We start from the raw sequence: 25,204 nt of genomic DNA on the forward strand, positions 1-25,204 counted from the left end.
AAGGAAGGACTTCATCTACTGCTGTGACTGGTCTTTTCCTGGTATGCCCTGTAAGGATGAAGACAAATCAACCCTGGTCGAGGAAGCCAATTCTGGACCGCGCGGTTCCCGAAAGGGGCTGAGCTTGTGGGAGTGGCTCAAGAGGCAACCAGGCGTGCTAGAAAGGGGACTGGGAGTCATACCAGGCCACGCCTCCCTGGCTATTGGTTGGTCTCTTCACCCAGACACAGGTGGGTGGTGACCAAGTCTTCCTCCGGTTTAGTAGCTGCGCGCGCTGCTGAGCTCCAGGCATGGAGGGAGGCTTGCTAGGCCGCACCGTTTGCGTTCTGACTGGGGCTTCCCGGGGCTTCGGCCGCGCCCTGGCCCCCCTGCTGGCCCGGCTGCTGTCGCCCGGTTCGGTGCTGCTCCTGAGCGCACGGAGTGACTCGGCGCTGCGGCCGCTGGAGGAGGAGCTGGGCACACAGCATCCAGGCCTGCGAGTGGTGCGGGCAGCCGCCGACCTCTGCACCGAGGCCGGCGTGCAGCAGCTGTTGTGCGCGGTGCGCGAGCTCCCTAGGCCCGAGGGGCTGCAGCGCCTGCTGCTCATCAACAATGCAGGTGATACCGCGGACCAGGCTGGAGCTGCGGGCTCTCGCCATTTGGGTAGTCCCTGAAAGTCCAGAGTCCAGGCAGAGACAGCCTGGTTGTTTAAAGTTCCTGTAGAACTTTCTCGAACGCCTGGAGCAGTGCCTCCTGGTGGGAGCGTGAGTCGAGACATCAGGTCTCTAAACAGATCCTCTGCTTTTCTGAAGAGCACTCAGACAGGTGTATTCTTAGCTTGCCTTAGGGGTGTCTGCAGAGCTGGGGTAGGTGGGTAAAATAGATGAGGAGAGACTGTGAAAGACTGAGAACAAAGCCCCCGCTGCTGTGTCATTTATTTCGTCCTGTTTTCTCAGGCACTCTTGGAGATGTTTCCAAAGGCTTCCTGAACATGACCGACCTAGCTGAGGTGAACACTTACTGGACTCTGAACCTGACCTCCATGCTCTGCTTGACCTCGGGCACCCTGAATGCCTTCCCGGATAGCCCTGGCCTCAGCAAGACCGTGGTTAACATCTCGTCTCTGTGTGCCCTGCAGCCGTATAAGGGCTGGGCGCTGTACTGTGCCGGGAAGGCTGCCCGAGACATGTTGTACCAGGTCCTAGCAGCTGAGGAACCTGGCGTGAGGGTGCTAAGCTATGCTCCAGGTAGGTGGGTGGTACTGCCCTTGATGCCTCCCGACCTGACTGGTACCTTTCTGGGGTGTGGGCAAGGTGGAGAGCCTGGTCTGTATTCTTATGAAAGAATTCAAAGACTATATTGTACCCCTCAGTCATGACTCCTCATCTTGCAAGGAAAATACAGGCTCCAAGAAGTTGGAGTAGTCAGGGGCAGAGGTACTCAGCGTTAGGAGTTGCCTGGCCAGCTGGTGGAACAGAACACCCATACACATAAACATAAATAAATTAAAGTTAAGAAACAAAAGACTGCATTACCTTTAGATGTTTAGCTGTCTGCTTTTTCGAGGGCCACATATTTTTTCTCCATGTATCCCCAACACCTAGCAAGGCTTCATGGAGGCCGGCTGCAATAAATGCACAAAGACAAGCAGGCAGGCGTTGTTGAGGATTGAGCAGCCACTGAACAAAGTTGGAACACTCAATGAGGTGGGAAAGAGGGCCTGGGATGAATAAGATAGGGCCCCCTGTTCTCATGAAATTCCAGGGTCTGTGGTCCTCTGACGCCTTGTCTTGTCTGACCAGCTTCTTAAGATGCCACAGGGCTGGGGCTTTTCTTCTAGGCTTGTAATTTCTGTGATTAGAAGGTAGCAATATGTGGTGGACTGTGTGAGAACTCAAGAGTGAGAGGCAGTTGTCTGTACCCCTTTGGACTAGGTCAGGAACCTGGAGGCATGGAGACAGCACGGTCTGTCTAATGCTGGAGTGAGGCAGGACCAGGATCCAAACTCGCTTCTAACTTCTTAGTCTTTGCTGGGTCTCCTCATCTTACCTAGTCTTTGCCCTCCACACACATACGTGACATTGCTTGTTCTGCTCTAAGCTCAGCCGAGACTCATTCAGTCATGATCACAGCTGCGGGGTCGGGGTGGGAGCTGATTCCAGGTGGGCCCAGAGCTAAGTCAGACATCGTGGATGAACTGAGAGCTTTAGGAATCTCCCAGAGCCTGAAGACAGACAGAAGCACTCCAGTTATCACTTCAGGCTCCAGAAGAATGTTCTAGCAGGGTTCCAAAGACAGAAAGGTCTGTTTGGAAAGATAGCAATCCTGTCGCCGGGGTGCTCAAGGGGGTGAAACTGGGCATGGTAGACTGCTTGAGAGGTGGGAACAGGGGTTCAAGGTCAGCACTGGCTAGGTGGCAAGTTAGAGGCCAGCTCACAAGAAACTGTGGGCAGGGCACGCTAGAGGACATTCCTGGGTTCCGTGATTTTTCTGTCTCTGACCACCATTAAAAACGTGGTAGGCTGCACAGTTCCTTGAGGGCTGTTTGTTAACAGGTGGGAGACATTCTCCAGAAATGCAAGGAAAGATGAGAAAAGTTGTTAGAGAGAGGCAGGTCCTGAGAGAGAGCAACAGAGAGTGGGGGAGGGGGAGTGTTTAAGGGTGTTTTTGCCTGAAGTGTATCTGTTCATCACATGCAGTGCCTGCAGAGGCCAGAAGAGGGCATCATATCTCCTGCAACTGAAGTCACAAATGGTTGGTACTGAGATTCAGATCCTGGTTATCTGTGAGATCAGCAACTGCTCTTAACAGGGAGCCATTTCTCTCTCTAATCACCTATACTGGGCTTTTCGCTGGGGATCTGAACTCAGGTCCCAATGCTTGCACAGTAAGAACTTTACCACCTGAGCCCCCATCCGGGAATTTGAGGAGCCATGTGAGCCAGCGAAGTGCAGCCAGCTGAATTTATCAGAGAGCTAAAGGAGGTGTTAAAGAAAGGAGAAAAACAAAGTTATGGCATCGACCTGCTTGAGACCATTCTGGAAGTCTCACATGGTCCCTAGTTGGATGTAGGAGGAGTAGAGAACCTGCAGGGTCCATGTATGTATGGATACGAGTAGGAAAGATGGGAAGATGTGTTACATGTACCAGAGAGGATGATCTTGATTTTAAACCATGCTTAATAGACTGTAGCTTTGAGTCCAAAACTCAGTGGTAATGTGAGCCCTCATGGTGGCCCTCACCTATAATCCCAGTACTGGAGAGGCTAAGGCAAAAGGAGCCTGAATTTCAAGAGAGAAATCCGTATAGAGAACATAACTGAAAAAACAACAAAAAAAAAATGTAAAAGGCAGTGTAATGGAACCTCAGGCCAGACCGGACTCGACTCTACCCTCCACACAGTGGGATCTACAACCTCTGTCCTTCTCTTGTACTTTCTGTCCTCTAGGTCCCCTGGACACAGACATGCAGCAGTTGGCTCGAGAATCCTCCAAGTACCCAGAGATAAGGAACGGACTGCAGAAGCTGAAATCCAGTGGGAAGCTGGTGGATTGTGGGACATCAGCCCAGAAACTGCTGAGCTTGCTGCAAAAGGACACCTTCCAGTCTGGAGCTCACATAGATTTCTATGACAGTTAAGTCCGTGTCCTGCCACGGTGCCTTCCCCAGCCTTGCCTAACACAAACATAAGCCCTCAGACACAGCAAGCAGGGCGTGACTAGCATTACCAGTCATCAGAAGGCTTCTGCAGGGGCTTGAGAGAGAGTTGTTGGGTACTGATATCCCCAGAAAGAGAACGTTAGAGCTGGGAAGAGGAGGAGAAGCTAAAACACTGGAGAGAGGTGGCTGATGTCTTGTCTGTGAGGTGAAGAGGGTGTGCTCTGACGCAGAAAGAGGACCGAGGGCATCATGGTGATGGTCCTTGTACTTCGTATCTTTGTTCTGCTGCCGTCTTCCTGTGACACCCACTGTTTCTCCCCCGACTCTGGTCCAAATACATAGTTGTAAGGCAGGTGCACTAGGGTCCATGTTGCCCTTCGTGCATGCCTGCTGACCTCTTCTGGGGGTGCAGGAGTGACACCTCCGTTCATTAGCTAGGGTGTCCTGAGCATGTCACTGCTCGCTCTTCCCAGAGCATTGCCAGACAGCTGTCTGCCTCCTTCCATTGAGGCCCACACAGTGGTTATTATAGGTCCAAAGTCATTAAGATAGAAATACCAGGACACCTCTGCCTTTGTCATGCTTCTGTCCACACTGGCCCACCTTGAGTGCCATTTGCCTGAGGGTCCCTGAGCTACGCAGTGAGTATCCATCCTCAGCGCCCAATGCACAGCAGACAGCCCTCACAGTGACTGCTTGGATTTCTAGTTCCACCTCTTGCTAACCCGGAAGCGCTGTAAATAGGCCCTGGCTCCTGTGGTGGGCTCTAGCCCACCGTTGCATAAGGAGCTGACAGTTCCCAGCTGTCCAAAACAACCACACAGACACACTCAGCCTGGCATCTGCTTGTAATCAAAGAACCCTCTGGTCCTACTGTCCAGCAGAGGACACACTGGGGCTCTGGGGCTGTGCAGCGTGAAAAAAATGGGGCTTGCCCCTTTTGCAGGGCATGCCACAACTGTTGAGTATTCCCCGAGGTGGAAGGGGGTAACTTTATCACCTTTCCCAATGGAGTCTTTACCCTCTCTGGAATGGAAATGGCCGCTTCAGACTTCTGATCTTCTTACCAGCTGGTACCCACAGCAAGTTGCTCTTGTGCCTCTGAAATGACTGTGTATTACGATGTAGTAAAATAAAGCATTGCACCCATCCAAAAGGGTCATTGTGCATGGCCTAGTGTTTGTAAATGTTTGACACTACATGCTCCGTGGTTGAGAAAGCCCTTTTGCCTCTTTTATTTTTGATAGCCCAGAAGTTCAGGGAGAAATACCACATGTCTCCACAAGGTGGCAAGATTTTCTCATGTCTTCCAAGTACAGAAGCTTCAAGGTGTTCTAAGTGGTCTGTCCTCAAGACTCACAGAACTCAAGAGAATTGAGGAAGGTCAGAAAGGAATAGACTCATGCCTGGACCCGCAGAGATTTCTGGTTCCTGCCTACTCCCTTGGAGGTCCCAGATTCATGCCTAGACTGGTTAGAGGTCCTGGCTCAGGCCTAGATCCCCTGAGGTCCTAGAGTCAGGCCCAGACCCATAGGGGTCCTGGCTTAGGTCTACTCCCTTGAAGGTCCCACATTCACATCAGGACCCTCACAGTCCCTGGCTCTGGCTCACTCACTCGGCAGTTATTCCCTTGTACCTCTTATTTTTTTTTAAAAAAAATCATTGACTTTTTTTTTTCTTTTGAGGAGACTACAGTGGAGGAGGACAGACTTGGAATGAGTAGGATTGGGGTACATGATGTGAAGTTCTCAAAGAATTAATTTTTTAAAAATATTTAAAAAATAAGAAAAACAAAGCTGACTCAATTTTCACCAGTGATGGAGGACTTTCATTGGTTAATTAATAAAGAAACTGCTTGGCTCAATAGGTCAAAACATAGGTGGGTGGAGTAGACAGAACAGGATGCTGGGAGAGAGAAGGCAGACGCTTCAGGCAGTCGCCATAGTCAGTCACCATGCTTCTCCTCTCCAAGACAGATGCAGGTTAAGATCTCTCCTGGTAAGTGACCACCTCGTGGTGCTACACACATTACTAAATATGGGTTAAAGCAAGATGTGAGAATTAACTAATAAGAGGCTGAAACTAATGGACCAGGCAGTGTTTAAAAGAATACAGTTTCCATGTAATTATTTTGGGTAAAGCTAGCCAGGTGGTGGGACACAGCCTCGCCGCTCCATCTACACACCAGAAGCCCTAAACCCCCAACAGTTTCTCAGCTATGGTTGGGACCTTGGGAGTTCCCCCTCCTTCTTTGCTGAAACTGACTGTTTTGTGAAGGTAACCCTAGGTGCTATGGGCCATGTGTGTAAAAGCCATGCCATGTCCAGAGGCTAGCCTCCCAGAGTACTCCTTTCCATCTTCTGACTTGTCCATTCATGATCCTTGAGTTGCCTGGTTTGAGCTCCTGGATGAGCGATGGAAATATTTACATTACTTTAGAACAACCAGGATCAAAGCAGCTAGGATTACACACAGCTTGCTTCCATGTAAATATTTGAAATTATCTCAAGGTAGTTCATAGTTTGCAAATATTGCCTCTGCTTCTTCAGACTCCTGCGTAGCAGACATTGAATGCCTATCCATCAGATAAGAAGCATTGCACTATTTGGGTGGTATTTCCAATGAAAAGGAGAATGAATCCCCTGAATTTGTGGAGTTTCTAAACTTACAGAAGGAAAAGATAGTATTCAAATATCAAAAAAGGTAAATTAAAACCACAAAATTATTAATAATAAATAAGAGAGGTGTGCATGTCCTAAAATAAGATTTGACCTAGTTTTGAAAGTCTCAGAAGGCTTCCATAAAGAAATTATATTCAGCTTAAACAGATGATTGAACCTGTTGAGGGAAAAGGAGAAATTTCAAAGTCTTTAGATAAAAACGAATTTGGTGGCCATCAAGAACTGATAAAGGACAAAAGGTTTAGCCTGGGTTTCTAATGGCAGAACATGCAGCTACCCCTTCCCGAAATGCTTATTTACTACTGAGTGTAAGCCTATGCAGCCCACATTAGGGGAAAGATACAGATCCCAACGAAGGTTATGACTGAGTCATCACCATTGGAATTGCTATTTCCCTCGAAATCATGCCAAAAGAGGGAAGGGTCAAGAAATCAAGGTAGGAGATAATGTTGAAGGACTTGATCTACAATGTCCCTTTCTACAGTAGGCAAATGGATGGCCTATTAGGTATTAACTTCTTAATAATTTTGGGCTGAGTATCATGGCAGCCTCATTGCATCTTAGTTCATCATTTCGAGGAAAGGTCCCAGGCAAGGTAAGTCCTAAGCACTGTGCACAGCAGTCTTTGCACAGTTCCGTACTTTAGTAGAGACTGGCACAAGATTATAGGGGCCTAGAGATTCCAAAGTGGGAAAGCAATGGTAGTGGTTGATACAATTCGCAGAACCGGAATGAAGAAAGAAAGGAAGGAAAAGAAGGAACCTAAGAATTATGTACAGACTTGGAAGTTAATGAAACATTTTAAATTTATTTTATTTTTAAATAACAAAATAGTTACCCATTCTGTTTTCCCATGTTCATAGTAAAGGAACATGGCAAGCTGATTTGTACCTATCTTTATAATCACCTTCTGAGCTGGAGAGATGCCTCAATGGCTAAGAGCACTTTTAGCTCTTCGGGAATAGTTGAGTTTGGTTCCCAGCATTCATATCTATGGCTCATAAGTGCCTTTAACTCCAGCTCCATGGGATCAGACACCTTCATATGACATCGGTGGGTACCTGCACACATGCACTATACACTCACACAGACACATATATAAGTAAAACATAAAAATATCATTAAACAGAAATCTGCTTCTGAGGATGGTGGAGAGAAGGGGAACAGGAGCAGATAAAAAGAATTAGCAAGAAGGGGTCCAGCTAAGGTGCTCAGGATGTAGAGAAGGGGGACCCAGGAGACTCCTGGCAGAAACAGCAGCAGAGCCTGGGGTGTGTGTTGGCATTTTCAGCTTGATGAATGGACACTGACCATTGTCACCACTCTCGGGTTTGGAAGAGAAAGTGAAGCCTTCCTTCTGTATGTGAAATTTACTTCTTATGGGAAAAGTCATGTATAAAAATGGCATATTTTAAAAGAGCACTAAGCTAAAAGTAAGGTGAAGTCATCTGTCTGCACATGGCAATCAAACTCTCTGATGGACAAGAGATTTTAGGCAGATAATACAATGAGAAAAGCCTTTGAATGAATCTGCAAAAGAAACCTTGGCTCCCATATGTTTGGATACCATACTCTCTCAGCAGTTAGTAATGTATAAAATACATCAGTTTCATTATTTTGTATCAGCATTTTCAAAATATTTTTGATGAAATTATTGATTTCTACAGAATTCATGATATATATATATATAATATAAATATATATATATATATTCACTATGGCAAACTTTAAATTTTACATTCTGTTATTCATAGGAAAGCAAATAAACACTATCCTCTCTCCAAAAAGTAGCTATATATTTATTTGCTGTACAGTACATTATTTAGTATTTAAATGTTTCTTTCAGGAAACATATTTAGATTTCTCAGCTTATGTATGTCTTGTAAGGAGGATGCACACATGTTTATAGCACCAATTGCTCAGCAACACAACACATTGAGTGACATTAAGAAGTGGTACCCATCTGATTTAAAGCCGACTTTTCCATAAGGGCTGTCCATAAGTGGGACACTGTGAACCAACCTGTGAGTCCAACAACATATGGTTTAAAAATCTCTGTGTGATATTTTACAAGAAAGCAAATGAGAAAAGCAAAAGGAGGAAGAGGCCCCATTGTAGATTTTTGTTTCTAATAGCGCAACACAAATACCAACTTAAAGCATTCTAGACAGCTCTTGAGGATGTCCATCCTGGGAGGAGCTTCAGGTCCTTTTTCAGGTCCTAAGCAGTATCAGTGGAACCTGCTATTCCCAACTCTCTTGCAAACCACTGATTTTTCTGAATGCCTACTATGTTTTAGGATACCCACACTCACTTATTTGACACAATAAAACATTGCTTTCCCCCTCTCTTCTAAGTCTTCTCAAAATATTTTAAAACCAAGTCATTTGTCTCTATGCTCAGCAGGCCACAGTAAGTTCAATGCACCTTCGTTAAGCATTTCTAAGAGATTGTAAAGCAGTGAGAAAATAAAAACACAGACCAGTATAAAAACTAGAGGTCTGGGACTCAAATGGCTCTAGGAGTGATTTCTTGGCCTGGATGACTGTGTAATATTAACTGACTTACCAACTTCCTTGTCCTCTAGTATACAATGTAAAAAGGAGATTTTTAGGTAAACTGTGGTAAGTTGTATAAGGTACAAATATAAGGCAAAATATTTTAAATATCAAAATACTCAGCAAGTTGGGCATCCCGTCTTTAAAAGAATATGTCAATTTTAACTTTTATCCACTTTGAATATATAGGATATCATATGTTATTATAATGACACATTGCTACATTTTTTCCTGAAAAATAAGCCAACTGAAAATATATACATGTTAATTTGCATTCATTGTAACTGTGAAGTTGGTGTATTTTCTAGCCCTTGATGACATCAAGAAGTCTTTCTGTAAACACAGTGATACAAATAAAATATTTCACTTCTTCTTCTTCTTCTTCAAACTTAACTAATTTATGCCTCACTGATGGTTTCAGAATTAGTAAGAACCAAGTTTAAGCTTGAAATGTAAATTCTGCCTTTTATTCGATAGAAAGGGACACAGACATCTTTAGAGTACACGAAGTCAAACTTTTATTTGAAAGCTGAATTTCATGTGTAATGAAAATAGTTTTGAACCACACATATCCGTAAGCATAATACAAACACCATCTACAACACAAACACACGCGAGTAAAGATCTACTGTGAATGTTAATCTATGTAAGAACAGAAAAGCTAACCAGGTGAGCCTGCCCTCTGTACTTTTTGTCTCTTTGACGATGCAGCCAGTTGAAGACAAATCAAAGTAGCTTTGGCTCAGTCCTGCTTATCTCGCTATAGGAACACGAGGGTACAGCTACTACCACAGACCACAAACCAGTCCTACTACAGCCAATTTAAAGTTGGTACGAGAATTACGCCTTCGTGGCATGTAAACATATTTAGGGTTTCGATTGGCGAATATGTTTGAAATACTTAGAAAAGCAACCAACATCTCTCCTTATTGTCCTCTATCTCTTCCATGAGTAGAAAATAGCATTAAGTCTATTGTGCTCTACAGTTTTCTATAAACATGGATACATCTAAAATATCAGATGCCTTTATACCAAGAGAATAAATCTACTGATTTCACATCTTACAAATACGCATGCAGAATGAGTGGAAAACACTTTTTTTTTGTATAGCAAAGACCCTGCTTAGTTTTCTTCTGATTATTAATTTTCATTGGCATGTGCAAATCGTACTCCACACTTAACAGTAAGGTTTAGTTTATTTTCTGTAGATCTGTTTTTTATAAAAATATATTTATGTGCTTAGAGGGGGGAAATTGAGTTGGTGTATGTGTGGGTGAGTTTTTGATACTTAATTTGATTACAGGTTGGGTTATGAAGTTAAAAGGCATCTTAGAATTTTATCATTCGTGAATTTTCTTAGTACAAAAGAACACCCTGTGACAGCGAACATTAGCACTTTGTAGCACAGTTTGAAGTAAAGCAGTTCAGCAATGTGCCTAAGGTTTCTATGAATAGTCAGTGCTGGAACCTGGAAGAGAACACAGATTTCCCTGACCCTCAAACAGCTCTTTCTGAACTTATCCCCATCCACAATCCTGGAGGTTATATACAATCACTTACATTAAAATCATACTGTCAGTAGACTACAGAAAGTTACTGCAAAACCAGTTAAGAACAAAGTTGTACATATTAGCAGCTGCCTTAATCCTCAGGGGGGCATTTCCCAAATAATTATTGCCCAATGGTAATCAGCATTGCACATCACAGAGTCTGCCACTCATTGTTTAAGAGAGAAAAAGAATTAAATCCACTTTAACCTACTGGATGTGTTTTCATTTGAGCACACTGAATAATCCAATTCTACAATTAAAATCAAAGGACTCCAAGGATCTCGTCTTGCTCTACTGAAGATGTACAACAGAATGAAGCCAAATAGTATTTAGAAGTTCACAGAGGCTAGCAAATGGGGCTATAGCACAATCTCATTTTCTTCAACAGTCATTTGGAACAAAAATGTAAGTATTTGTGTCAACATTAGACTTAAAGATTATTAAATTTTTAATGAAACAGTTCTACATTGTTGGATATTATGACCCTTTCCAAACTACATTTTGACTGATGACAAGGAGAAGGAGGCAGAATAACAGCATAATTAACTGTCGGTCACATCTTTTATTTTCTGTGAAGCTTAGTTCCACAGTCCCTCCCACTAAAATGGCACACGACAGTGGCTCCTCCAGCAATCTGTGCCTTAGTCATCACATGGTGCTGGGGATCAGTTCGTACAGTGGATGTGTAGATCCTTACACACCCATACAGGCCAGAGCCTAAAGATATCTGCCCCCTTTCTTTTGCCATTTCCAGGAGAGTAGCCAAACATTGAGATCCATGATTTTGAGAAAACAGGTTTTTCCTGCCTATGCATTCTAGAAGAGACGCGAGGTTAAAAAAGTATGTTTAATGTACATTACTGCATTGGTCATTTTTCCTATCCATGATTTTAACCCCAAAGCAACATAGTGCATCATAGCAATTAAACATGAAGACTAAACAGTAAGGATATGCCAGTAATTACACAACGTAAAGTTAAATCTCTGAACTGGTATCACAACATAGCTAATAATTTCACGGTGAGGTTAAAAGTTTCCATTACACGAGAGTGTTAACATCCATTATTTACTTAATGTGCGCAGAGTTCTTCAAGATATTTCTAAAACACTCTAAAACTTTTGTACCATTTTAGATGGAGTGGTAGCCCACGTGCAGGAAACTAAATTCCCTGACTCTATACTAACTTTGACAAAATGAAACATTAAAAATAATGATACCACCACAGATACATTTACAATATGATATAAGCTAACAGGTACGTAAGCTTTTCTACTGTAAATAATTTTATTTGTTGGACACTGGGGCAGGAATCCACTCCAAAACTTATTTTGAACAATATGAATGCATTTCCCTCCATCGCTATATGCTATTTTATTTTGAGAGCATGTGAAGGAGAGAAATATTAGAATCCAATTCTTCATGTAATTTTGAATCTGGAACCCCGGGTTAGCCCCTGAAGGATGAAAACAGCATCCTACTATATACACTTTAGCTGTACAATCATGCTTATTAATGTTCTCTTTCTCACTTCAAAATAAAACACTATGTGTAAATATTAATATAATATGTACAAGGCATTCATAAAACATATCCAAGGGAACCAGTCTATAAACATAAAGGCTGAAAGCTGTGCACATACAAATGAAGATACAAAATACAATCATCAAGATCTTCTTTCTCTTTTTAAAATAACCTCTGACCTTCTGCAGCTCCAGTTAGTTCAAGTTAAAAAATCAAAAAGAAAGGAAGAAAGGAAGGAAAGAAGAAAGAAAGAATGAAAGAAAGAAAGAAGAAAAAAAGAAAGAGAAAGAAAGAAAGAGAGAGAGAGAAAGAGCAAAAGAAAGGAAGGAAGGAAGGAAGGAAGGAAGGAAGGAAGGAAGGAAGAAAGAAAGGAAGGAAGGACGAAATATAGATAGATAGATAGATAGATAGATAGATAGATAGATAGATAGAAGGGTGCAGAGTTACCACACTGACAGAAATTAAAGATAATCATTCAGAAATTGAAAACATTGTAACTCTGCATAAAAATGGTAGCCTCTGGGCAAATAGGAGCTCAATAAATACGAGTTGCATCATCATCTAAGACTTTTACTACTGAATTTTAAATAATAACTTCAGACTGTATAGATTCCATGAAGTGTTTAATAAGACATTCATATTCCTTTTTACATTTTAAATAACCAGCTTACTTGCTTACAATCTTTTAACCTGTAGTGAATCAAAGTCACTAAAACAGATCTTAAAAACTAAATACAACTGTGCATCCAGAGAAACCCACACAGTTAGCAACATTAATGCACACACACTGAACAGGAGAACCAGGCAGACGTGGAATATGTAAAACAGGAACTTTGGATTCAGTCAAAGTGGATCTAAGTACAGGATTTGTTTTGTGTTCTGCATTTTGAGCACCCAAAACCGAAACCAAAAATGAAACACAGGCCTGAAGTGTTTGGCATCTGATTTTTTTTTTTCTTTTTGAAGGCAGTGTTATTTTTCTCAGCAAAATTGCAGAATGTCACGTGTTTCCACTCCTCTGTAAAAGATTTTGCTCCCCAGAAGAGACTGGGGAGGACTGTGCTAGCCAGCCGTGGTGCATGTGCTGTGCCTATGCCCGGAGTGGGAACGTGGCCGTAGAGCTTCCATTGCTTTCAACAGACCCTTTCTCCTTAGCCCCGGTGTAGGCGCCAATAAAAGATCCATCTTCATTGAATATGGAGTGGTCTCCCTCTCCATATTCCACTAAGCTGTCAGCACTCTCTGTGGGCTGCATGTTCCTATTCAAGGACCGAAGGCTTCCTTTGAGAGGCTTTTCATCGCTGTCACTAGAAAACAAAAGAGAGCCATTCCCCGGGAGCTCAGATTCACAGGCACATAGAGCAAGACTCTTTCACAAGTGCTAACAAGTTCGATACGTTTCAACTTGTTCATATTAACACAAATGACAGGGAAATGCAGCTGACATGACACATCAGTAAGCAAGTATTTTAAAAAGCCGTAACTAATTTTCTTTATTCTGAGTGACTGAGGAACACTTTTCTGCTTTTTTTTTTTTTTTTTTCATACTTCTGCTTCCCTTTTAATTGAGGAGCTGCTTTGGGACATGAAGATGCAACATGCTGATTCATATTGAAGCTATGATGTGGGTACCTGTGTGCTCCCTGAATTCACATGCTAAACTGCTTTACCCAAGTATGATGACAACGGTGTGTGGGGTCACTGGAGATCAGCAGTCACAGAACAGTCCTCATGAAAGGGATTTGCCCTAGTGAAAGGGCCTCCAGAAAGCAGCTTTGCAGTTTCCAGGGCAGAACAAGAGAAACGGGCATCCATAAGTGAGATGGTTAACTCAGCACACATTCATCCTGTCCTGACTTGGATCTCACTGTCCAGTCCCAGGACGGTGAGAAATATTCTGCTGTTTATGTCACCTTGTTATGCCATTAGCAATTGCAATTCAGTGGTCTAAGGCAGAAGGCAAATGTTGCTTTCCTTGCTTTATGTACTCTTGTTGCTCTTGGCCTTGTGTTTTGATCTTTTATCTTTTATTTTGGTCATATAAACTCCTGTATCCTTCTCTTTTGTTTAGTATAACCAACCAAATTGAGTTTCTTCTAAAATTTTCAATTAAAATTGTTAAAAGTACCCTGATTAAATTAGGTCACAGCCCTATCTACCCACCTACCTATCTATCTACCTACCTACCTATCTGTCTGCCTGTCTTGTCTGTCTGTCTATCTATTTAACACAGAGGGAGAGAAAGAGAGAGCACAGCAAAGTAGGAGAAGCACTTGTTAGGAAGACTAAGGACTTGAGCTCAAAAGAGAAGAAGGTAAGATAAGATAATGGGTAAGTGTGAACAAAGTACTATATATACATATGGAATTGTCAAATAATAAATTCTAAAAGAAAATGTAAATCATTATGAATAATATCAATATGATATTTGATGTGTGTTTTACTTATTACAAGAAGCAAGCCTAAAGTCACAAAAATCTATGAAATTATGCCCTTTCTCTATATATCTGATTTAAAATTTAAAGGTTTTAAGTACCAGTTCCTAAGTGACTAGATGACAAGAACCATCTGTGTTTGACACATTATTGGGAAAGGAACGTTTGGGTACCTGTGTTTGACATGAGCATAAATCAAGGTATCTGTGTGGTATGGTAACAGGCTTCAGAATGAGGACACTGAGGTTCTAAAAAAAATTTTTTTTAAATGTAGCATTGGCTTTGGGGCCAGATAATGAGTAACATAAACATATATCCAAGGGCAAAGTATATAAGAAAATTCCTGAAACATTAAAGATACAAAAACTCCTGATGAATATTAAGTTTTTGAATAAAATGCCAAAAAACATACTGACTGTTTGAAAGGCTGTAACTCTAAACGATGGAGGGAAATGAATTGACCAATCCTTTTATAGAAGCTGCAGAGTGTAGACAAATAAGCTTATGGACAAGGAATAGATTCAGGGGTTTGTTTTGTTTTGTTTCCCTTCATAAAAATGTTTGTGAACAGTTGTCCTGAGACTTCAGTGATCCCTGTTCAAAAGGAATGTGAGCAATTGTGTAAAGTCTTCCCTTTAAATGTGTGCTGAACATACTGGCTCACCCCAGCACAATAAATAGAATATGCTCGAGCACTGAGATGTAATTTCTAAGATTAGGGCATCAACATACAATGAATTGCAATTTGGGTCTCGCTCTGGTGTTTCTGCCTCGCCTAAAGCTAGATATTACTAAGTATCCTGGAGATAAGTCCACATGTCATGGAACTGAGGATGACTCTGGTTTGCCAAAATCTGAAGTTCTTAACCCCTAGGTCTGGATGTAACCAAGCTCTGGCAACACACACTTAAGGAAGCAGATCTACTGTCAGCCAAAACTTCAGGTGAGACCACAGTTCTTGTCAAAAGCCTGTCTCCTGAAGACAATAAGCCAGAAGTACATACTTGGCTTCGTTTCGCATGGGCATTGAGATAATACTCAATTATCATCCTAAGTTTTACATTTCAGACATAATCAGGAAGAATATTCCAATCAGTACAACAGCGCTGACCACAACTTTCCCAAGCTAACATTCTTTTTCTTTTTACTCTCCTGTTTTTTCCTTCCTTTCCTTACACCTTCTCTCTTCTTTCTTTCTTTTTTTTCCTTACAACCATCCTTGTCTTTCTCTCCTCTGATCTTCTTGACAAGAAACATAAAAGCTTAAAAAGAAGGCACCCAATCAGCAGAAAGAAAAGTGATGTGCATAGAGACCAGCAGAGGCATAGTGATGCTCAGATCTGTGTTAGTTACACCAGGTCAGCTACTCAAAGTACCCCACATCTGTGGCCATGCAGACAGATGCCGAGCTGAGCCAGTGAGAGCCAGCTAGATTTCTTTCTTGGTAGAGATTCTTGAATCATTTATATTAACATCAATATAAGTCCAAACACTATAGTAATTTTTTTGCTGCAATAGAGAGAGTAGAGACGAGTATCCCACATCTCTGGTCATGCATACAGATTCAGAGCTGAGTCAGTGAGAGAAATCTAGGTTTCTTATTTGGTAGATATTCTTGAATCATATATAATAACATCAGTTCAAAATTGGTAGTAATTTTCTTGCTACAATAGAGATAGTAGAGATGATCTGACTAAGGAATGGTGATAATTCAAGAAAGAAAGCTAAGAAATATAATGGGCACAGAGTGAGGCAGAGGTGTGTAACAGGAGAATTGGGAGTTACAGTCCCTTCTCAAGTGTGGCTTTTGTACTACACTTCTTGCTGTGTTGTCCCTACCTGATTGAACTCATATATTGAGTAATAATCCTCAAACGGGTATCAGTGACTCTATGCTTTAAGTACTAATTTGCCTCTTAGTTCTTTTGCCACCCTCGTTGCCTTGCAGAAATAATTGTTAACCTTTTAGTCTTTCATTCTAATTGATTGATAATATTATTTGAATATGGCAAGGTTTTATAAAGTCTAGGTTCATGTATTGAGTTGGGTTTGGAACCTCTGTATTTTATAACTGCACAGAGAAAAGTTGAAATCTGTGTCCATGAATGCAAACTTAAAGTAATCATGTCCATAAGGCAACACTCAGAGTGTCTCTACGATGTTTCGTTTACTTGTTTATGTGAACATTACATGTGACATGTGTTGTGCACAGAGCTTCAACCAAGCAATCTTGATGCTTGTTGCTATCCAGACTGTGGTTCTTAACACACCTCCACCTCTGTACATAATAATTCAGTTATTACAAAAGTAGATAAGAGAAGATAAAAAGGGAAAAAGAAAGAAGAAAGATAAAGGAAGGAAGAAAGAGCAAAAAAGGAAGGAAGTAAGGGAGGGGGGAGGGAGGGAGGGAGAGAGGAAGGAAGGGAGGGAGGAAGGGAGGAAGGAAGGAGTGGGGACAGAGGTGGGGTAAGGAAACCTTTGGAAAAATTCCTGTTATATAAAGTCAGTGTAATATAGTTCCATTACTTGAGTTAAAAACAAATAACTTTCTCCACTTGACAAACCTGATGGAAGTCTTTCAACTGACCATGAAATACAAAGTTACATTTACCTGTATTCACCAAAAGTCTCATCTTTTGCTGATTGAACTTCTGGATCTGGGTGTAAATCTTCCTTCTCTTTTACTGAAACAAAAATTGAAAGTAGATTAAGATCAAATCTGTTGCAAAGACCTGTCAGCTTGGCTGTTGAAAGGTGGGTTGTAAAAACACATTGCCCCATTTTTTATGCCAGTGTTACTAGCTTTTTGAGTAATAGGTAAATGTATGAGTTACTTTTTCTTTAATCCGAAAACAGAAAAGATTTTCTGGGTTCTATTAAGCACCTGGCAGACTTTCATGTTATTTTCCTATAATGATGGAGGCGGGTCTTCTATCAATCTGTTGATTTCATTGGTTAATTAATAAAGAAAACTGCTTGGCCTAATAGGTTAGAAAATAGGTGGGTGGAGTAGACAGAACAGGAAGAAGGAAGTGAGGTAGATGGCTCAGACAATTGCCCTGCCTCTCCTCTCTGGGGCAGACCACTGTGCCTCTCCTCAGGGAGACAGATGCAATGAAGCCAGCTGCCAGGTCAGACATGCTGAATCTTTCCTGGTAAGACACCACTCGTGTTGCTAAACGGATTATTAGATATGGGTTAGTCAAGATGTGAGTAAGAGGCTGAAACTAATGGGTCAGGCAGTGTTTAAAAGAATACAGTTTCTGTGTAATTATTTTGGGTAAAGCTAGCCAGGTGGCGGGACATAGCCCACCGCTCCTTCTACACTATATCTAAAGGGAACTTGTCCTATGGAGAGAATCAAGCTTAGATCACTGTGTCCATGAACATAAAATTCATTTTTTTCTCCAAACTATTTGAAGATTTAAAAGGCTCTTAATGACCTAAGTCATAAAACCAGTTTAATGCCCCCTCAAAAAAAAAATCAATCATTAGGATGTTCTGCATCGATATTTTAATAAAAACTACCTTAATAACAAAAACAATCAGGCCTACAAAAGCATTATAAATATATAATTGTTTAAGGGACTGTAGGGACAGTTTAGCTTATATAAAATGCCTGTCAAACAGGTTTAACGACCTGTGTTATTCAAGTACCCACAAGAAAAAGTCAGACTTAATGGCAATCAGCTTTAGTTCTGTCTATGGGGATGTGGGTACAGGAAGATTTCTGAGACTTGCTGACTAAATAAGGCTAGCTAAATTTGTAAGCTTCAGGTTAGTGAGAAACCCTGTGTTTAAAAAAATAAGGTGGAGATGATTGAGCAAGATAATGGATGTCAAGCTCTGGACTCCACATGCATAACCACACTGGAAAATGTGCACACTTCTCCATACTAAAAGTAATTTAGTTTCATTTGAAACACTGGGACATGAGAGTGGTTCTTGATGCTTTTACCTTTAAAAACTTAAACAAGTTTCCTTTAAGATGCTATTCTCCCCTGCATACCCTTAGCTGTCCTCCAATATGAAAAGTTGTTGCTATTGTTTTCAAAGGGCCCGAATTGAGGGAGGGCTTCAGAACACATATAGGTTCATATTTCATAAGCATTATTTTTAAAAAGATAATTAAAAAGTTGTCTCTCTTCAAAGTGTCTAATGAATGACCTGGAATATCCATTAGTCATTGTGAACATAATTGATACAAGCTAGATTTCAGAGAAAAATTGAAATGGACAGCTGTGCCAATTAGACACGCTATTTTAGGAAAATGTATGTCATGTTCGTCATGGTTTTATGTGTATGACAGATCCTCAGTAAATATTTGCTTGATGAACCAGGAATCAATAAAGAACAGCTTATAGATCTGAATACCATAAGCCAAGAGATGCAGCTTTATCTTTCTCCCTTTGTAAAAGCACAATGAACAGAAAACAAAAACAGCAGAAATGTATACTTAAAAAAAGCAAGTTGATTGTAATTTATATAAAAAATAAGTTAACAACTAGAATGATTTTATTTTTATTCAATATATCATTAACATTTCAAAAAGTAGTGTACTCAATAAAAATTACCCAATACAGTAATAGGAAATGCACCCTCTGCAATGCAATGGTGATCTCAAACAAAGCTGGGTAGTGGAGGAGTTCTACCAGAACCACACAGAACACCAGAGCCAAGTGTAGAGAAAGAAGTAGAGGCATGCCACAAACAAATGAGCTCCTTTTAGGGTATTAAAACATATGTGTGATTTAATAATACACCTTCTTAGTGTCTGCTATATCTATGAACAGAAAACATAAGTTTATAAGAATTATGATCCTTAAGAACCGATTTTAATGTTTTTATCTTTAAGTTTCATTTCATCTTGGGAGCTGGTGTGTGGAAAGGGGTTGATACAGAAGCCTTCGCTGTCCCTCTCCCGCAACCATGAGCATGCAGCCATTGACATCACCACAAAAGAAAATAGTGATAAGGATGCTGAGGTGTAGTTCTCCACAGCTGATGGCTTCTGGCAGGGATGTGGATGGGGAAGGTCCCAGTTTTCTTTATATGATGGGCAACTGGGCGTTCAACCATGCTTCAGTGAGTATATGGGCAACAAAAATTGGGCTTCTTTTTTTTTGTTGTTGGTGGAAGTCCTAAGGGTTAGGGAGCAGACATGGGAGGATTAGGAAGTGACTGTGCTCTAGGAGTGCATGAGGTGAAATTCCCAAATAATCAATAAAAATATTATGTTAGAAAAGATTAACTTAATTTGATTTGTGTGTGTGTGTGTGTGTGTGTGTGTGTGTGTGTGTGTGTGTGAGTGCAGGTGCTTGAAGAGACCAGAGGTATAAGACTCCTGAAGCTGGAATTACGGGCTTCTGTGAACTGCTCAATATGGTTGCTGGGAACCAAACTCAAAACCTCAAGTAAGTACTTTAAACCACTGAACTATATCACCCTAACCCATACAGTCTCTATTAAATACTAAAACAGCCAGGCATAGTGACAAAGACCTTTATCTCAGCAGTTAGAAGGCAAAGGCACACATGGATCTCTATGAGTTCAAAGTCACCCTAGTCTACCTAGTGAATTCCAGGCCAGTCAACTTTAAGAGTGAAACATTCTCTCAAACAACTACTAAAAGCTAGCATTAGAGACTATGCATATTTCCTTTGGTTGTTTAATCAAAATATTTTCCTTTAGTGTATTTCATAGCTAATACACTATAAACTTTATCCACATAATTTTTATAAAATAGTTCCCCTAGACCGATTCCCAGTATAACCTATTCAAAGTTGAAAATCATGTTAAGCCATGGATTTACCTGAGTACTTTCCACCTTTGTTCCTCTTCACAAAGCAAATAGTTAATAGTATCAGTGTGAGAAGAGCGATTGCACACATCAGTCCAATAAACCAGCCTTGAGTGGAGATGTCATCGTATAAGCCAGCATATTCTATTGTATAGAGAGAAGGTACAATGTTGACCTAGCTCTAGAATCAGTCCTTGATATTATGTAACATTAGGGAACAATCAGATATCATTTTAAAATAATAAGTAATCTTTCCTTTGATACCAAAGGAAATAAAGTAATCTGAAGGTATTTTGTTGGGAGACACTAGGAAATCATTCCTTCCTTCTTAGGGAAGAGGCTCTGTAGGGTTGCATTTAGCTCTGAAGATGAGAATCAGAAAAGATAGTGAAGTTAAATGCAGAAGCAGCAGCAAGCAAGCCATAGCACAAACTGCCTGGGTTACAAGCAGATCACCATGGCACCTGAGTTCTGGTTTGGTTCTGATTTTCTTTAGTTTCTGTTATTGACAGGTATTAATTAGCATCATACACATTCAGGTGACTACTCTGGCAAACCCAGTAAGGGAAACATGGGATCATTGTGACATAATTTCTTTTGCTAACTTTGAAATACTCTGTATGCCAATACAAATTGAAATTATGACCTTTATATTTAGTGCACGGAATACTTTCTAATATAATATAGATGTAAAATTAATCCACAGGACATAGTGAATTGTCTAAGATGATAGCCCACACAGTCTCATTTCTCACCTCTCCCTCTTGTCTCAATTACATCTTGAAAAATGCTATCGTTATCACCCCAGTTCTTAGTCATGAGGTGAACAATATGTTCCGCTCCCGGCACAAGTACCTCTACAGGGTGAATCTTTTGGGTAAGATTTACTCCTTCTGTTATCTTCCTGATACCTTTACCTAAGAAAGGTACACAGTTAAATCATATGATTTCAATCACTGAAAAGCAGGAGAGAAATGTAAAAGAATATATATCATTTTTCGAGATGAAAAAAATCATTTTGGTGTTTTTATCTTTAATGGTTCTTGAATCATCAGTGGACTCAGAAACTAACATTTCAAGATTTTTCTCTTAAAATGTTGAAAATGAATAAATGCAATGAAGTCAGTTCATGGCCATTTGCTGATGAAATGGTACTATAAATCTGCCTTCGTGGGAATGGCTCAAAACCAAACACAGACTCAAAAAAATCCTTCAGATTTTATGGTATTTTTGTATTAGCTGAATTTTTACAGCCAGTGAAAAGATGAATATATCATATTTTCATATGATTACAAGTAGAATTAAGATTTTAACTGTGTTTTTATTAAACGCATAAACACAGTGTTGCCATGATCTCAGTATGTTCTGGTAAGATGGTATCACAACACATTCACATAGAAAGTATTTTTTTTTAAATTAGAGGCTTCAGCTAGATTAAGTGCAGGTTTATAGGTACATTTAAATGAAATGGTTTCACTGAGATTTAGTACATGTATGAGAAAATGAATAATTTTCCAAGAGAAATTTTCAATAATATGTCAATAAGTTAATCATTGAACCTCAGAGAAACAGATGAAAATGAGTCCAGCTTAATTAATATGCATTAATTTCTGATCTTGCAATCAAACATATAAAATACTTTTGTTATTAAATTCATATTTTTCTAGGAATCAACTCAACGTAGAAAATGTCAATTGGCAAATGCCAACAATTTACACATGAGATGAAATATGATCCCTGGTGAGAATGAGGATGGATGATGAGACTCTTTGTTAAGTGGGCATAGGACACAAAAGCACTTGGTTGTAACTTTTCATCACAGACTAAACTTGATTATATGACACTGAATAAAGAATATAGTTCATTGGAAATGGTGCCGTGACAGAAATAAAGCCAGTTACACAGAAGAGCAGAGCTTTTAGAATGGATTACTGCAATAGAATGAAATGAATTCTTACTTTAAAAACCAGAAATATTAGTATATCGTTTAGTGCAAGCTTTTGGAAAACAGAAATGCAAAGTGATTTATTCAAACCTCTAAGGACACAAAAGCATATTCTAAGTCTATGCTTTTCCCCTCTTTCATTAGAGAGCCACCCTCAAACTGGAGAGAGAGAGCAAGAAAACAGCTTGCTTTCAATGCCAGAATCTTAACTTCTGTTCCCTCTTTGGAGGGAGAAAAAATATTGGCAGCAAGAGATTCTAATTTTAACTGTTATCTGTTTAAGAGTTTTGGGGAAGCTGAAGTATATCTCCTCTGTAGAACTGTATAATATTCAAACATTATGTTGAAGTTCAGTGGAAATGCTACTATAATTTACTACATGGCAATATAGGACTACAGAAGAGAAAGCAGTGTCAACAGGGGAAAGGGCAGTAGCTGGAATACTGAAAATGGAGATGCCTGGAAAAGAACAAAAACACCTTAGTATCGCACAGTTTTTAATAACTAACACGGGATAGTGAAGCAATCTTCCTTTACACATTGAAGCACATTAGCATAGATAGGACATCAGTTATGAAACCACCCAGCAACATTTCCATTCTCCAAGAAAGTTTGTTAAGTATGAATGCAAAAATGCCCAGTTTCCCAATATATACGGAAGAATGTGGAGCAAGACTAAGGCAATCCTTTGGATTTTTTTCATGCTCCTTATTGTCAAGAATGGGACTAATATTTCTCCTGATTTTTAAGTTGTCACTTCTATCAAAACAGCAACCATCTCTGTGGTTTGATATCTTGTCTGAACAAAATGGAAACTGGGTACTTAGATCACTAACTAGTCTTTGGACTGCTGTGAATTGAGCATTTGATGCCAGTTTGTAACCTTGAGATAGAATCTTCTTTAGTGACTAGAGCGATTGTCATTATTTCGAAGTCCAGCATTTTTCCTAGATTAATTTCATCCAGTGTTTGATTTGTCCTGAACTCATGGGTTTGGGAGAGATGCTATTTGAAAACATTCTTTCTATAAAAGCAACTAAAGTATAGAGGAGAAAACTCAGACCCAAAGATGGAAACGGTTACAGGAAGAATCCTGTAGTAAAGTTCAGAGTGCAGCTATGCTTAGCAGGAGTACAGTGAATGGTTGTGATGCACACATTTAAGTGAATCATAATTGTGTCACAGTAAATGTTGCACAATTTGGTTTTCTTCCTCACTGCTCTCCTATTCCATGCATTTCTCCCATTGATTTCATAGTGTTCCTAATCTACAGTTCAGAAAACCACGCAGAATAGAAATACATTTGCCATAAACTCTTTGTGAATAAATGATTTTGTTTCCCTTCTTGTCTGCTTTCATCAGCTCCTTTCTTTCCCCTTGAGCCCTATGCCTGACCACTCTGAACCCCATGATTCTGCCTTTCTTAACTTGTTGATATGAACATCAGTTCCTGAATATATTTTACTTTACTACTTAATCTTTTTCAATCATGATGCACTAATGATATTATATATAAATGGGCAAGAAAAATCCTAAAATGTTCTTGGAGAAAAAAATTTTAAGGGATACTGTTACAATCTAAGGGAGAGATAGAAACACAATTTAATTATAACTGTGCCACATGTAAGATCAAAGACTGATAAGTCATTTTCAATTGTTACTTAGCTTGAACTACCAGAAAGTAAAATCAAATTTGACATATGAATTAATTTACTATGAGTCAAGTAATAAAAGTGGTATATATTAGATTCGTTTCTATTAAATATCTACCAAAGTCAAAGACAATATTTAGGAAGAAATATTCCTCAAAGAAGAATATCCTTTTCCTAACCTTGTGAGAAATTTTATGAGCCTATGTTCACTTATTTTAATTAATTAGAAGTATGTTTCTGACCTTGTATACACTAAGTTATGATTTAGTTGTTTTTCAGAAACCCATAAATTAAACAAATGTGAGTCTTATAAAGAGGATCAGTAAATTCTTTATCTGTATGAGTGGTGCATAGAGGATCAGCTAGGTTTGGGTAGAGACCGGGTGCCTGCACTTTAGTGCAGTTGCGTGAAAACACCGCATGCAAAACCATCATGTACTTACTCCCTTCTCCCAGCGTGGCACTTTCCTCACTTATTGGCTTCCCACAGCCTTTTGAGGTGCATGCCTTCAAGTAGAACTTGTATTTGGTTGTTGCATTGAGGTTTGAGAGATGCCAGCTAGATTTAGATGGTGTAGTAACATTGATTTCATTTAATTCTCCAATCTCGTAGGTGTTGTTTACTGAAGAAATAAGCATAAAAATTAGTTCTTCAAAGTTCTTCACAATTGAAGTTATGGTGAATTGTCCTTTCGTTTCTATTCATTGAAAAATTTTCCATCGTTATTCATTACTATCAACTCTTTGCAGATACAGAAAATTATTATTATTATTATTACATCAACTAATAGAAGACTACACCAGATGCTTGCAGAGAAAATTCATCAGCATTTTTACCAAGTTGTGAACCCTGCAAACTATAGTTCTGATCTATCTGGTGAGACATGCCCATTGCTGCAATAATGATTATATAATGGGGTAATCAACTTTTTTTCTTAGGTACACTTCACAGACTACTCTGAAATAGTATCTTTTGAAAAGATGAACTCACTGGAACTACCAGGTCAAGGGTGTGCCCCTCAATATCTCAGCAGGGAAGAGGAAATAACTCATGAGGTCCCACTTTACCCTGAGGGGATATTGACAGTCAGTGGTGACTGGGAGAAGGGATGTCACTTAATTCAATGGAAAAAATCACAGATAAGTTGCCCTTTCTCCATAAATAACCTCCTGTTCATGCTCAGGCAAGCAACTCTAATTAAATACAGTAGATCATACATATAAAAAGACATAGGAGCAGGAAGGAGACATTTTGGGAAGTAGAGATTCAGTAGGAAAGGGAAAGGTATAACAGGATAATAAGGAATGAGAGGGATTAAATTTCATTATAAACATGTCTGAACTGGCAAGAGAATAAAAGCAAATTTAAAAAATAGAGTGTGCTGCTTACTGAATGTGCATCATATTTGTGCCCTCACAAAT

At 40.0% G+C, this 25,204-nt stretch overlaps 2 protein-coding genes across 4 annotated transcripts in view; one reads left to right on the forward strand and one right to left on the reverse strand.

Annotated features, from left to right (window-relative positions):
- The first annotated feature begins 240 nt into the window (after window positions 1–240).
- LOC119808275 (sepiapterin reductase-like) lies at window positions 241–4,795 on the forward strand. The gene is made up of 3 exons (XM_038320706.2): window positions 241–597; window positions 936–1,226; window positions 3,428–4,795. Exons 1-3 carry the CDS (start codon window positions 291–293, stop codon window positions 3,616–3,618), a joined length of 789 nt encoding a protein of 262 aa, XP_038176634.1. The 5' UTR covers window positions 241–290; the 3' UTR covers window positions 3,619–4,795.
- Window positions 4,796–13,040: 8,245 nt separating this feature from the next.
- Window positions 13,041–25,204, reverse strand: part of Chl1 (cell adhesion molecule L1 like) — an 84,872-nt gene continuing 72,708 nt past the window's right edge. For 2 of the 3 annotated variants that reach the window (XM_038319834.1, XM_038319833.1), the window contains 5 exons: window positions 24,226–24,405; window positions 20,941–21,102; window positions 20,198–20,329; window positions 16,997–17,069; window positions 13,041–13,257 (listed from right to left, as the gene is read on the reverse strand). In XM_038319834.1, the coding sequence (XP_038175762.1) occupies window positions 13,041–13,257; window positions 16,997–17,069; window positions 20,198–20,329; window positions 20,941–21,102; window positions 24,226–24,405 (764 nt within the window). The remainder of the gene's footprint in view (window positions 13,258–16,996; window positions 17,070–20,197; window positions 20,330–20,940; window positions 21,103–24,225; window positions 24,406–25,204) is intronic. The other variant, XM_038319835.1, reaches the window with a different exon arrangement.

The sequence above is a fragment of the Arvicola amphibius genome, chromosome 2 (genome assembly GCF_903992535.2).
Source record: "Arvicola amphibius chromosome 2, mArvAmp1.2, whole genome shotgun sequence".
Taxonomy (NCBI): Eukaryota; Metazoa; Chordata; class Mammalia; order Rodentia; family Cricetidae; genus Arvicola; species Arvicola amphibius.

Coding starts and splice junctions, on each gene's coding strand:
- LOC119808275 (XM_038320706.2), top strand. CDS start 291: ATGGAGGGAGGCTTGCTAGGCCGCACCGTTTGCGTTCTGACTGGGGCT. Junction 598..935: donor GCTGCTCATCAACAATGCAG/GTGATACCGCGG, acceptor CTGTTTTCTCAG/GCACTCTTGGAGATGTTTCC. Junction 1,227..3,427: donor GGTGCTAAGCTATGCTCCAG/GTAGGTGGGTGG, acceptor TCTGTCCTCTAG/GTCCCCTGGACACAGACATG.